The 14,057-nt window shown below is 39.5% G+C and overlaps 1 protein-coding gene across 1 annotated transcript; it reads left to right on the top strand.

Moving 5' to 3' along the window:
• The first annotated feature begins 394 nt into the window (after positions 1-394).
• On the top strand, positions 395-5,785 carry FABP5 (fatty acid binding protein 5). The gene is made up of 4 exons (XM_044665817.1): positions 395-668; positions 3,940-4,112; positions 4,526-4,627; positions 5,513-5,785. Exons 1-4 carry the CDS (start codon positions 410-412, stop codon positions 5,564-5,566), a joined length of 588 nt encoding a protein of 195 aa, XP_044521752.1. The 5' UTR covers positions 395-409; the 3' UTR covers positions 5,567-5,785.
• Positions 5,786-14,057: the final 8,272 nt, after the last annotated feature.

The following is a 14,057-nucleotide window of genomic DNA, read 5'->3' as shown; positions in this document are numbered from 1 at the left end:
TTTCTGGAGAGAGAGAGAGAGAGAGAGAGAGAGAGAGAGAGAGAGAGAGAGAGAGAGAGAGAGAGAGAGAGAGAGAGAGAGAGAGAAAGGGAGAAAGGGAGAAAGAGAAAGAGAAAGGGAGAGATGAATCGTTGCCTCTCACCTCTCCAGGTTCCTGCCTATGGTTTTCTACAACTATTAAGGGGATAAAGGTTAGGAAGCCTAGGGTTAGGCAAATCTGCTGGTACTGAAGCAGAATAGGACAGGGGTTCGAGGCGCTTTGGGAGGAGCTGCAGCGTGTCCCAGCTTGCAGTCTGAGTTTACTAGAGTCCCCCCAGGCGCAGGGAGGCTCAAGCCAGGTGAAGCCCATTCACACCTCTTATGCCACTAGGAAAGCTGGAGGTGGGGTGGGGGGAGCCGGGTGGGGAGAATGGAAAGAGGCCGAACCTTCTCTGCTCCCATTGGTCCAACCCACCACCTCACATGGCCAGATCTCTATATATGGGAGGCACCCGACTCAGGCCATCTGCACGCTGGTCCTCTGCTTCTCAGCGGAATCCTCTGCTCTTTTCTCAGGAATCCTTTCCTCTTCTTCTCGCCTGCATTCACCATGCCCTTACCCCAGCAGCTACTGGGCAAATGGCGCTTAACGGAAACTAAAGGATTTGATGAGTACATGAAGGAATTGGGTGAGACATGCTTTCTTTATTCTGGGGAACGCATACAGATGTGTACCAGTCTGGCACCTCTGTCTGGCCATTCTATCCCGCGGGCTCTAGAGGAGAGATGCTGAGCCCATGCTGAGCTCATGCTGAGCGCGCTCCTCTCCTCGTGGTGCAGCCCGGTGGGGCCTGGGCGCTGGGAGGGAACTGAAACTGCAGAATTGACAAGCCTTAGCACCACCGTCATTACCACCTCCTTCTCCTTTCTTTTCCCTTCTTCATTTGTGGCTCCTTGGGGCTGTCTGCTTCTCTCCTCTCTTAATTTTCTTTTGGTTCTCCCTATCGCTGCCTCTTGCGCATGGAGAGCCAAATTGCCTTTGCTGAGTCTACGTCCCCTTGGGGAACCCTACCCCGGTGGGCCTCAGGGAAGGATCGGGGTGTGCCCACTCCCTCGGTAGCATGGCGGAACCTTGCTCAAGGATTGCTGGTTTGGGAAAGCTGCTGCAATTCTTGCTTTCATTCATCCCTCAGCTTCTCTCCTTGAAGTTCCTGGAAGCCATGAGGGCCACAACACCTGCCTTTGTAAGAGCATCTTGCCCAATGGGAGGGGAGGGAGCTCAAGGGGTGTGGCGCTAGTGCTCTCTCCTTTCTGGGGATAGGTTTTGCCTTGGAGGGGGCGGGAGCTGGAGAATTAGGTTGGCAACCTTACTTAACAGGCTTGGTGGGCCCGAATCTACTGCGGCGTTCCTTTGTTTGCTGTCCCAATCCTTTGGAAGTGCAGTCTTTGTGTAAAATCTGCATTTAGAATTTTCCTTCTGGATCTCTCCAAAAGTCAATCTCTTGATTGGAGAATGGAAAATGGCCACTGCCCTGCAGCAGAGACCACCAAACCCCTTTCCTTTATTTTTGAAGCTAGCACATCCCAAAGAACTAGATCGAGTGCATCCCTTAGAAATCAGCCCACCCATTTTATAACTAAGTAAACTGAGATTCAAAGAGGCAGCTTGCCCAACTAAAGTTATTTGATAAGTGGACCAGAGCTAGAATCCATATATCTTGACTCTAGGGCAGGATTTGCAAACAGAGAACAGGATTTTGAATCCCAGCTGTGCTGCTTATGTACTCATAATCAGGGGCAAGTTGTAGGGTCAGTTTCCTTATTTGTAAAACGAGTGGGTTGAACTAGATGATTTCTCAGGTCCTTTCCAGATCTATATATGATCCTAGCCCACTGATCTTCCTACCACACTGCCTGGGAAGCAAATAAAAGGCGCTTTTTACAGTTTTACTTATATGAGACTTTTTTTTTTAAATTTAGTATCTGCAGTAGGTAAAGAACTATATCAAGATCTGATTGAAGATGTAAAGAAGACTAAAATGGCTTTCGATCCTAGGGACCTTACAAGCTTTAGTCTTCACTGTGAGATAAATGCAGCCCACCCTATCCTGGGAGTTGAGAATACTTAACTATTCTTCCCTTTGGTCCCTCGCCCTTACCACAAAAAAAAAAAAAAGAAAAGAAAAGAAAAGAAAAGAAAAAGAAAGAAAGAAAGAAAGAAAAGAAAAGAAAAAGCCATTTCTAATTATTTCTGCTTCCAAGTGTTTGGTTGTTATTGTTGTGTTTTTTTTCTAGCAGCCAGGTTCAGTGTTTCTTATGTCAATAATATTGATTAAGGGGGAGGGGAGAGTAGCTAGGTGGCTTAGTGAATTGAGGACCAGGCCTAGAGACATGAAGTCTTGGGTTCAGATGTGGCCTCAGATACTTCCTAGCTGTGCTAGCTGTGTGATCCTGGACTAGTCACTTAACCCCCATTGCCTAGCCCTTATCATTCTTCTGTATTAGAACTGGTATATAGTATTGATTCTAAAATGGAAGGTAAGGGTTAATAATAACAATCCCTTTACTTTTGATTATTAGGATTCAGTGCTCAGTTGGGGAAACTGGAACAGTTATAACTGGCAAAACTTGTCTGATGACAGCTATCTTTCATCTACGTTAAGAGCAAAAGAAATAAAAACTAACTTAAATTTGTTAAAACTTCTTGGAATGGCTTCAAGGAAGCTATAGAATCGCTTCTTTATACTAACAGCCAACTTCCCTCCAAAAAACAAAACTCTAAATCTAAGCTCTTTATAGTTTCTTCTCTCCTGAAGGCAAGTGGACAAGGATCATTTCTGAAGGCTCCCTTCCAATGCTGAGACTGTCTAAATAACAGAATTGATCATTGTGCTCTCTCCATCCACTGTAGAAGTAGGGGTTTGGGGCAGTTGGATTTGCTGTGATTCAACACTTTATTTTGTTACCTGGGAGTGAGTAAATAGTGGATGAATCAGTTCAAAGCAGAGTCTTGAGTATGTGGTCAAGAACACTGCATTGGGATTCCAAAAACCAGATCTTTCGCTTAGTAGCTATTAATCTTATCTCATTCTGTTTCCATTTATAAAATGAGGCCCATTCCAACCCTAAAAATGATTTTGACATCAGAGGTAAGTATGCAGATACTTGCTACTTACTTTAAGTTGTAATCTAACAGATCCTTAAAAACTATAGTCTGATAGAGACTACAGGTACTCTTTGTTTTTTCATCTGGAGTCTACTTAGTAATTCAACCCCCTAAATGTGTGGCTGACTTGGCAATTAGGTAATTATGCAAATAGATCATTAAAAGCTCCTATTTTTTTTTAATTGTAGATTTTCAGAGGAACAGGGTTCACATCTTGGCTCCATCACTTATTGCTTATTTGACCGTGGACAAATCAAGAGTTACTCACTTTGGGGCCTGAGCTTTTTCATTTGTAAAATGAGTGTGTCAAACTAAATGTCCTCTGAGGTTCCTTCTGGGTCTAAGTCTTATGATGCTATGAGCCTAAGAACTCCCTCCCTTTTTGTATGGTAGTGGTGGTGGCAGAAAAGACATATATGTTTGAAAGCTTTCCATCATTATTCAAATAAAATAATGTCTTTTATTTGAAATCTCATCTTTGGAAATTGGAAGTGTAACATGAATTACCAACATATTCTTTTGGAACATAACATCTTGGAATAACTTTTCTGTCTTGATCAATAGTATTGACTAAGAAAGAAGAAAGCTAGCTGAGTCAGACCAATTGCTATGAAGAAGCATGAAAAAGCTCTTGAGATTTCTAAGTTTAACTATTTCACTGAAATTCCATCAGTTTTCATAAATGAATCATTTTTTTGAGTAAATCAACTTTAATAATCAATTTCCCCCCCTACATCTTGTAGGCTAAACAAAACACGAGTGGTTGCTTAACATGTTGTAACTTTCTTTGGCAGGAGTAGGGATGGCCCTCAGGAAAATGGCTGGAATGGCCAAACCCGATGTTTGTATCAGTGAAAATGGAGATACAATTACTGTTAAGACTGAGAGCACCATAAAAAATACACAATTCTCTTGTAAACTTGGTGAGAAGTTTGAAGAAACCACAGCTGATGGCAGGAAAACTCAGGTCAGTGCTGATATTTTATCTTTTGTTGCAGATGAGGTGACTGTCATAAAAATAGTTTAATTACTTGCCAAAATGTCTACTGTTTTTAGTCAAGAATCGAATGAAACAGACATATTTTCCTTATTGATCTTAAAATAAGAAATTTGTAAGCAGCAACTCTTAACAATTAAAATTCATTTTCAAAAATAGTATAGTGAGTTAGAAGGCTGAAATATTCCGATCTGTTAGTCTAAGTCTTGACTTGTATAAAGTGTCTCCTAAAATATTACAGTGTATAATTACTACAGACAGGCTTTCACAAGGAAAATAGGAGCAATTATAGAAAATTTCTCTGTCAAAGATCTCAATCAAGTATAAACACTTATTAGGAAATGATTGCTTGGCAGTACAATTGTGAAATTTTATTTCTTTAGACCATTTGTTCTGTTGAAAATGGTTCATTGATCCAGCACCAGTCATGGGATGGGAAGGAAAGCACAATAACAAGAAAAGTAGAAGATGGAAAGCTAGTGGTGGTAAGTCCAGGAACTTCCCTGTCTATAGATTCCATCTTTATTGCTAGTTGACTTAAATTGGTCCATGGCACTAAAAGTAAGTAGAACCATGCCCAGCAGCAGAAATACCAAAACCCTCAATGCAAATGACTCGTTCAAGCAAACACTAGCTTTGCTTCGTATCTGGGTCCACAGTCTCCAAATCCATCAGTCTGCAACATATAACTTATTGATCATAGACAAAGATAGTTCACTAAGCATAAGTATTGTCTTCCCAAGTGGAAGCAGTAAGTTTATACTGAGTAATCTACACATTCCATCCTGGGTTCTTTCTAACACCTCTCCATATAAATAGTGGACCCTTATATGGCACTTCTGCTTTGCAGTTCACAAAATGTATTCCTCACAACTACCCTCTAAATTAATTATCTAATAGCTATGGAACCTTTAGCAAAACTCTCCCTGGATCTCAATTTTCTCATTGGTTAAATGAAGGAATTAACTCAATCTCCATGATCCTATCCATATGTAATGTTCTAAGACTCTAAAATGTCATGGGTTTGGCCTCTTCTACCAGAGACTGGATTGTTCTAGGTCAGCATTGGCAAAGTATTGACACATGTACCAGGCCAGTATGGGGGAACTGCTCCATTTCCTTTCTTCCCAGTGCCCGAGGACATTTTTTGCATGCCCCTCCACTCTGGGGTAATGCGGGGCAGCTCACAGGCAGCTTGAAGTTGCAGTTTGGGCACTCAAATTTGAAAATGTTTGCCAATGCTACTCTAGGTCTTTGATCCCACGATAAGTTTTCAGAGTATAGTATTCCATTCTACGCTTCCTCAGGTCCCTGAACCAAGATGGCATTAACACTAGCCTCTTCTAATCTCTACTCTTTTTTCTTCCCAGGACTGTGTTATGAACGATGTCACTTGCCACAGGGTCTATGAGAAGGTGGAGTAAAGAATTTCCATCTTTATATGGAACAGGAATTAGCTGTTATGAATGAACCAGCTCAGTTCAATGAGCAAACTCTCCAACCAAACTTGCTTTTTTTCTTATTCTCTTCCTTACTGTGGTCTGTCATTTCAGTGACTGACTACCACAAACAGTTTTATTTCCAAGCTTTGATGTAATCAGGATTGTTTTGGCTAATAAATAAAGAATTGTGCTCTTACTAGACCTTCTTGCCTTTCATTTGAAAAGAGTTAGAAGTGAATATTCCTGTGAATGAATATTAAATAGGTCTTATTCTCTGGACCAGCCATCAGGCCACTGTAATTTGAAGATACAACCCAATAATATAGAATTTTGCCATAAACACTGTAATCGTCATTCTAATAGAAAACAGCATTTTTTCAAACTATTCTTTAGATCTAAATCTTAGAATTACAACTGACTGTTTAGTGGAAAGGGGAAAATGATTGATAGTAAAATTTTAGCAGTCAGTATAAAGTTCTAAGAAGAGGCGGAGGGTGCTAGAGTACAATGGAATGGCTCCCCCAAGAAGCAAGGACCCTCCCTTTCCAGGCCTGGCAGAGTTTAATATGCAATGATATCCCTTTTACACATTCTATTTCTTGTAAATGAAGTATACCTTTCTAGAGTTGTATTCCAGATACCAAGTCCCATTCTTATAAACCTCAGTGGTACAGTTACATTTTTGAATGGCTCTTTTCTTGATTTTTGTCTTTGATGAATGATTGGACTTTTTAATTGTTATTCTTTTAGCTATTATTTTCTATGGTATCCTTCTTGTTTATTCTTAAGCAGATTTCTCTGCTTTCTCTTCATTTTAAAGTCCTTCCAGTTACATTTGCAAGACTAGTAACAAATAAATCTTTGACTTCCCATGTTAGGGCTATATTGTATCCTTGGCTGATAGCCCACTGTGAACAGTTAACAGTTTTCAGCCAGTTTTACTGTATAGCTCCAATCCTTCTGAATATGCATAGCAAGTTCACAAACCAAGAAACTTGGGCATTTCTTGGCCATCCCTCAGATTCTTGCTGGATTGGCAAAATTAGAATTATATTCCCTACTTTCCTGCCCCTTTTTCCTTAGTCTTTACCCTGCAATTAAGAAAATACTCTCTTTTCACTGATCCTCACTAGTACTCTCCTGTGGAGGACAGAAGAGTCTTCTACTGGAATCAATCAACTTTGGCTATATATGTCTCAAGCGGTTCTGGGAATTAGCCCTGAGGGAGAAAGCCATTGAAAGGTTCTACCTCTAGAAGCTACCCCACTATGTGCTACCAATGTTAGAAGAGGGTTACATGCTGAGACTGATCCTTGTTAGTTATCTGTTCTCCCCTCCTAAATAGTAATAGTTTTGTTAAACGTTATTCCAGTGTAGTCCTGCTGTTATTTACCCAAATTTTCCTACACTATAAATTGGTGTCACAAGTGGACTGTGAAGAGCACAGTTAGCCAGATAGCTTTTTGCAGGGAGTGGGGAGGAGGGAAAAGATTCCTCAGCAAGGGCAACATCACAGCTTAGGAATCTTACCTGAGGGATGGAATGGCTGGGCACCAGGAAGAATGTTACAAGGGTGTTCAAGAGGTCAAGGGTGTTCTTTGAACACTCCAGGATTTCAAGCAAAGAGTTATTTGAGTATAATAAATTAACCCCTTATGGGATGGAAATTTTTTTCCCCATTAGATACAATGTCTAGGTGGCCAGGAGTCTTAGACTATGAGGGCATTCAGAAGTTGAGGATATGCCTTGAATACCCAAGAATCTGAGCAATGGGTTGTTCAAACATAAGATTTCTAAGGGAGCTGAGGATTCTATCCCTTGATTATTCCTCATGATGAAAGCAGCACTTATAGAAAAGCTAGAGGCACAGGAAAGTACAAAAGGATAGAAAGATAGAACCCATGTCTAATTCAAGGGATAACTTTTTGTAGCTGTCAGTAAGATTTATGAACTCTGATATCAGACCTATAGTTCTGGTAAATTTCCTCTTTACCCTTCTTCTAAACTTGCCCTGCCTACCTTGACCCAAGGAGTGGGTGGAGAAAGAGATAGTAATATTTTGCTAACAGATAAAGGAACCTGCCAGATTAAATGGAAAAAGGCAAACATGAATGGGTGAGAAGCGTGGTCCCCAGCAGGGCTTTTTCCTGGGAGGGTGGAGCAGACAGGAACCACAAGTCCTATGCCCCAGTACTATCTGATGGCCAAATGGGGAAACTAGACATTTTCTGAGTCTTCTAGATACCACAACCCAAGTGACTGTAGGAATAGAATATCTAGATGCAAAGACCAAGAGTTTTCTTTGGTGCTTTCAGCCCAGTCCCATGTAAGGCATCCAAGGGATTGCCACAATTGCATTGGGATCATCCCAGTCTGATTCTTGAGTAATCCTGACTGAAGAGTGTCAAACTCATTGGAAAATCAAATCCATCATAAACTCGGGAAGAAGGGATTGATGTTCTGTCAGCAGCCAAACTGAAAAGCTGATAGCATATGTCATTCAAGTCTGAGCTCACTGAAGGGATTTTTCCCCAAGGTATGCAAACATAATGACATCAGTCCCTTTGGTTTCACTACTGAACTATACCCACCTACCCATAGAAACTAACACACAATGTTACACTCTTGGTGGTCCTGTGAAAGGGTACAACCAATCTAGAAAGCAATTTGGAATTATACACAAGTTAAACAGTACATGCCCTTTGACCTAACTCAACTATATCACCATGAGGCCTGTTCCTAAAGGAGATCACAGTGGGAAAGGTCCTATGTGGACAAAAATATTTATAGCAACTCTTTTTGATTTGGTGGCAATAACATGGAAATTAAGCCCAGTAATTGAAGAATGACTGAATGAATTATGATATGTGAATGAGATGGAGTCCTACTAGCCTCTAAGAAGTGAGGAAAGGGATGATTTCAAAAGAAAGATTTATATAAATTGACATACAATGAGGTAAGCACGATTTACATGAACAATTTTTATTATTTTTATATACCAATGAAGAACAAGATGAGTAGAATGGAGAGAACAATTTATACAATAACCACAATACCATAAAGACAAAACCCTTTGAAAGCTATTAAGAATTATGATAAATAAGATGACCATCCATCATTTCAGGGGATTGATGATGAGATCTACAACTGACCTTGTATACAGCTAATGAGAGGATTTGTTTGGCTTGACTCTTCATATTTGGTACAATGAATTTGTTTGCTCTTTTTATTTTTCTAATGAGATGGAGAGATGGGAGAGGGAGAAAATAGATTTCCACAAATATTAAAAAAATAGGTGTGGAAGGTGCTGCACATGTGGAATGTTTAACATACTTTCAGATGAGGTCACTATTGTTACATTGCTTAATTCTTTTTCTTTGTTTTGAGAAACTTCTCAAGGAGTGGGAATAATCTATATATGTTTATAAAGTAAAAACAAAACATCAATAAAACTAAAAAGACATACCCACTGCTTCCCCACCACCATACACACATGCACACACAATACAGGACTGGGCCCACCAGAGAGGCCTCCATGTCACCCAAGAAGAAGCCAAGGAATCAAGGGCTATTTACACTTCCTGCAAACCCCATTAAAAATATAGAAAGGGGTCCCCTAAAGAATATCCTTTGAGGCAAATGGCCAGCCAAGTCTTAGCAGGGTATTATGTAAACTTTTCCTCAGGAAAAAGGAAGTAAGTGGGATACGGAGCAAAATCTGGCAGAAACCAATAGGTGATAATCATTGGGTTCCAGCCAAGGTAGTATGCCAGGAAAATTTAGGGACATTGAAGTTCCTGTCATTAGATAGTAAGAAATGGACTAAACTGAGAAGAAAGGATTTGGGCTGGTTTGGAAAAGAACTCTTAAGTGCTGACTTGTATTTTTCTTTACTGTATTTCTTTTCTTTTCTTTTTTTACATTATTATTGTAATGTAAAACACATTTCCATATTGGTCATACATAGCTAAAACGCCAAAATAACACCAAAGATACACTGATGTGAAAGATGACTCCAACAGTTCTTTCTCTGAAGGTGGATAGCATTACCTGTCATAAGTCTTTCAGGAATGTCCCAGTTCATTACATTGCTCAGAGTAGCCTAGTTTTCACAGATATCATCATCTGATATTGTTTGTTATTATTGTGTACAATGTTCTCCTAGTTCTGCTTATTTCACTCTGCATCAGTTCCCACAGATCTTTTTAGGTTTTTCTGAAATCATCTTGCTTATCATTTCTTATAGCACAATAGTATCCCATCATCAACATGTACCACAATTTTTTCATCCATTCCCCAAATGATGGACATCCCCTCAATTCTGATTCTTTGCCACCACAAAAAGAACAGCTATAAACATTTTTGTATGTGTAGGTCCTTTCCCCTTTTTTTTATTGTTGCTTTGGGAGACAGGCCCAGTAGAGGCATCACTGGATCAAAAGACAAACACAGTTTTATAGCCCTTTGGGTATAGTTCCAAATTGCCTTTCAGAATGGTTGGATCAGTTCACAACTCCACCAATAATGCATTAGTGTCCCAATTTTGCTACATCCCCTCCAACATTTACCACTTTATGCTATATTAGACAATATGATAAGTATGAGGTGGTACCCTAGCATTGTTTTAATTTGTATTTCTCTACTCAAGAGTGATTTAGAACATTTTTCATATGATTATTGATGGTTTGATTTCTTCATCTGAAAACTGCTTGTTCATATCCTTTGTTCATTTATCAATTGGAGAATGGCTTGTATTCTTATAAGTTTTACTTAGTTCTTTATAAATTTGAGATATTATGCCTTTATCAGAGACATTTGTTATAAAAAATTTTCCCTGGTTTGTTGTTCATTTTGTTTGTACAAAAGCTTTTAATTTAATATAATCAAAATTATTCATTTTACATCTTAGAATACTCTCTATCTCTTGTTTAGTCATACATTCTTCCCTTCTCCGAAGATCTGCCAGGTAAAATATCCTGTGTTCCCCTAATTTGGTTATAGTATCACTCTTTATATCAAAATCCCTTACTGTATTTCTAAAGGTAGCCAACTTCAATGTCACCTGGCTCCAGTAGTATTTGATGGGTGGATCTGAACCCTGACCCTTTGTATGAGAGCCATAGTCAACATCCTGATAACAATCCTCTGTGGGCTGCAATTATTCAGTACCAGCTCATTAATTCCTTCCCCATCTGCCTTATACATGCATGCCTCAGTTGGGAAAGTTTTCGATTTGAATGAAGGGTTCAAGGACCAGGGTGGAGTGATGGATACTGAGCCAGTGAAAACTAGTTTGACTGGCATGTCTCAAATCCTCTAGGACACATGTATGCCAAAGTTAACAAACCCAGTTACTGGGCATTTCTCCCTTTGCATTCCCTCTGCCCTGCCTCTTATAGGGTTGGCACAGAATTAATAATAGCTGATATTTAGAGTGCCTACTATATGCCAGTCACTTTTTTTCACAAATGTTATTTCATTTGATTCTCACAACAATTCTGGGAGGTAGGTGCTTTTTAAAATTTTTTTTTTTTATAATTTTTTTTTTAATTTTAAACCCTTAACTTCTGTGTATTGACTTATAAGTAGAAGAGTGGTAAGAGTAGGCAATGGGGGTCAAGTGACTTGCCCAGGGTCACATAGCTAGGAAGTGTCTGAGGCCGGATTTGAACCTAGGACCTCCCGTCTCTAGGCCTGGCTCTCAATCCACTGAGCTACCCAGCTGCCCTAGGTGCTTTTTTTAAAATCCTAATTTTAACATTGAGGAAAATAGAACAAATAGGGGTTAAGTGACTTGCCCAGGGTAACACAGCTAGTAAATGTCTCAGGCCATATTTGAACTTAGGCCTTCCTGATTCCAGGCCTGGTGTCCCATACATTGAGCTTGTTAAGTTCCTATATCTCTGCCCTTTATATCACATTCCATATTAGGTGATTTTAAAAATATTCTTATTTTACTGGTCCTGACTATACCTCTCCTTGGCTATGGATGGCAGAATAGTCTTCTATTGGTGCTAGGCAGATCTTCCTCTAAAACTTTGCAGAAGGTTGCACCCTGAGAGGCCCTGGGACTTCAACAGGCTTGTGAAGGTTGTTGTTGTCACCAACTTTAACATCTAGGAGCCGCCCCACTATGTGCTGGTAAAAAACAATGAACAAGAAAAATATTTAAAACTTCCAGTGGTTATTTTATCCTCTCTGTGGGTTGCTTTGTGATTTTTCTTTTGGAACTCCTAGCATTCCTTCTTGTGGCTGGGTGGTTTTTAAAAAGAGACCACCATGTTTTCTCATATATTTCTCTTTTCCTCAATCCTTGCCCAAGCCACATTATAATAAGGGAAGACAACTTATTATTCTTCCCTTGGCAGGTGGATTTCATTATGGGGATGTGTATAACATGCTTTATATTTAATGCTCTTCTATGAGCCAGTTGACCCAATTTCACAATTGTATTACCAATTACTTAAATAAGTCACTTTTCTCCATTAAAATAGTATGAAATACATTTAAGTTCATGTCATGCTAATATCTAGGTCAACTCTCTACAGCTTTCCCCAACCTACTCATTTAGTAACTGTTAAAAATGGACAAACAAACAGGTTAGTCTGACATGACTTGTTCTTGATGAAGTTATGCTGGTTCTTTGTAATCATGACATCCTTTTCTAGATATTGACCCACTATCTCTCTAATGATCTATGCTAGAATTTTTCCACTGTATCACCTCCAAACTCATACTTGCAGGTTGGGTGCCCAGGGCAATTACCCTCTCTCCCCAGCCCCCTCTCCAATTCAAGATACTTAATGGATCCTAAAACTGTACTTCATGAGCCCACACCAGCATCCTATGTCTTTACTAGTCGGCCAGAAGACATGGTCAATTCAAAGCAAAAGCATTTTCTGAAATTATATCATGAAAATATTAGTAACAAATCATTCCTCCATAAACCTAAGGGGCATTCTCCCACAACTATATATAACATGTCAGTGGAACAAATTAAGGTGTGGGTACACACACAGAACATACCAGAAGAAAGGTACATACAGGGAATACATGTGGTTAAGGGGATTCACATCTTTGGTTTTGAAGTGTTTCCAAATCATTCTCTGTTTGTTGAATCTTCATATTGTTCCCCTTGATACAGTGTCTCTGCCAGCTCAACTTGCTGAACAGAGCCTCTTTGAAACTCAATTCTAGATCATTGATGTCATCTTTCTTTTTCAATTCATAGGGCTAACACTCATTGGAGTTCTCCTGCCTCAAATATTTCTTTAGAGAGTCTGTCTTTTTTTTTTTTTTTTTTAAGGGAAACAGGAATGTGGTGAGTTCTTAGGTAGCAACTGGATATTTGTTCCTTTTCCCAATATGGTGGCACCTCTCTCATCTCCCATGATCTTTCTAATGATTGACCATTGATCAGCAATCATACTTGCTATTTCTTTCAGTTATCAGAGAATGTAAATCACTTGGATTGAGTTTTTTTTTTAACCCTTACCTTCTGTCTTAGAATCAATACTGTATATACTATATTGGTTCCAAGGCAGAAGAGCAGTAAGGGCCTGGCAATGGGTGTTAAGGGACTTGCCCAGGATCACCCAGCTAGGAAGTGTCTGAGGCTAGATTTGAACCTAGGACCTCCCACCTGTAGGACTGGATCTCAATCCACTGAGCCACTCAGCTGCCCTCCTACCACCCAGATTTTTTTTTTTTAACTTCATTAAGGTTCTAAATCAGAGGTATCAAGCTCAGGGTCTGCAAAACTCCAGAGTTAGGGTCAGAATCGATTAAAATATAATTGGGAGGGGCAGCTGGGTAGCTCAGTGGATTGAGAGCCAGGCCTAGAGATGGGAGGTCCTAGGTTCAAATCCGGCCTCAGACACTTCCCAGCTGTGTGACCCTAGGCAAGTCACTTGACCCCCATTGCCTACCCTTACCACTCTTCCACCTATAAGTCAATACACAGAAGTTAAGGGTTTGAAAAAAATATATAATTGGGAAATATTTTTTAAAATAAAATTTTAATGCAATATAGATATTGTTAAATTGAAGTTTTTCTAAGTCAATATGTGACCTTCAGACTGGCTTTTTTATTTGAGTTTGGCACCACTGATGTAAATGACCTTTTGCTAAGTACATACTTATCTCTTTATAGTTAGGCAGCATGATGGAGAGAACACTGATGTGAAGTGAAGAAGACCTGATTTCAAATATCACCTCATACTTACCAGTTGTGTGACTCTGGGCAAATGACTTCATCCTGTTTGCCTAGTTTTCTCTTCTGTAAAATGGGCTAGAGAAAAAAATGGCAAGCCACTCTACTATTTTGTCAAGAAAATCGCAAAAAAGGGATCATGAAGAGTTGGACACAACTGAGAATGACTAAATCACAATGACTTATCTCAGGTATTAATTCTCCATTAGTCATTTTTAGAGTAAATATTAGTCTCCTTGATTAAAGAAAACAGATGAAAAA

The sequence above is a fragment of the Gracilinanus agilis genome, chromosome 1 (genome assembly GCF_016433145.1).
Source record: "Gracilinanus agilis isolate LMUSP501 chromosome 1, AgileGrace, whole genome shotgun sequence".
Taxonomy (NCBI): domain Eukaryota; kingdom Metazoa; phylum Chordata; class Mammalia; order Didelphimorphia; family Didelphidae; genus Gracilinanus; species Gracilinanus agilis.
The sequence above is the reverse complement of the archived record's forward strand: the minus strand, read 5'-3'. Positions and strand labels throughout refer to the sequence as shown.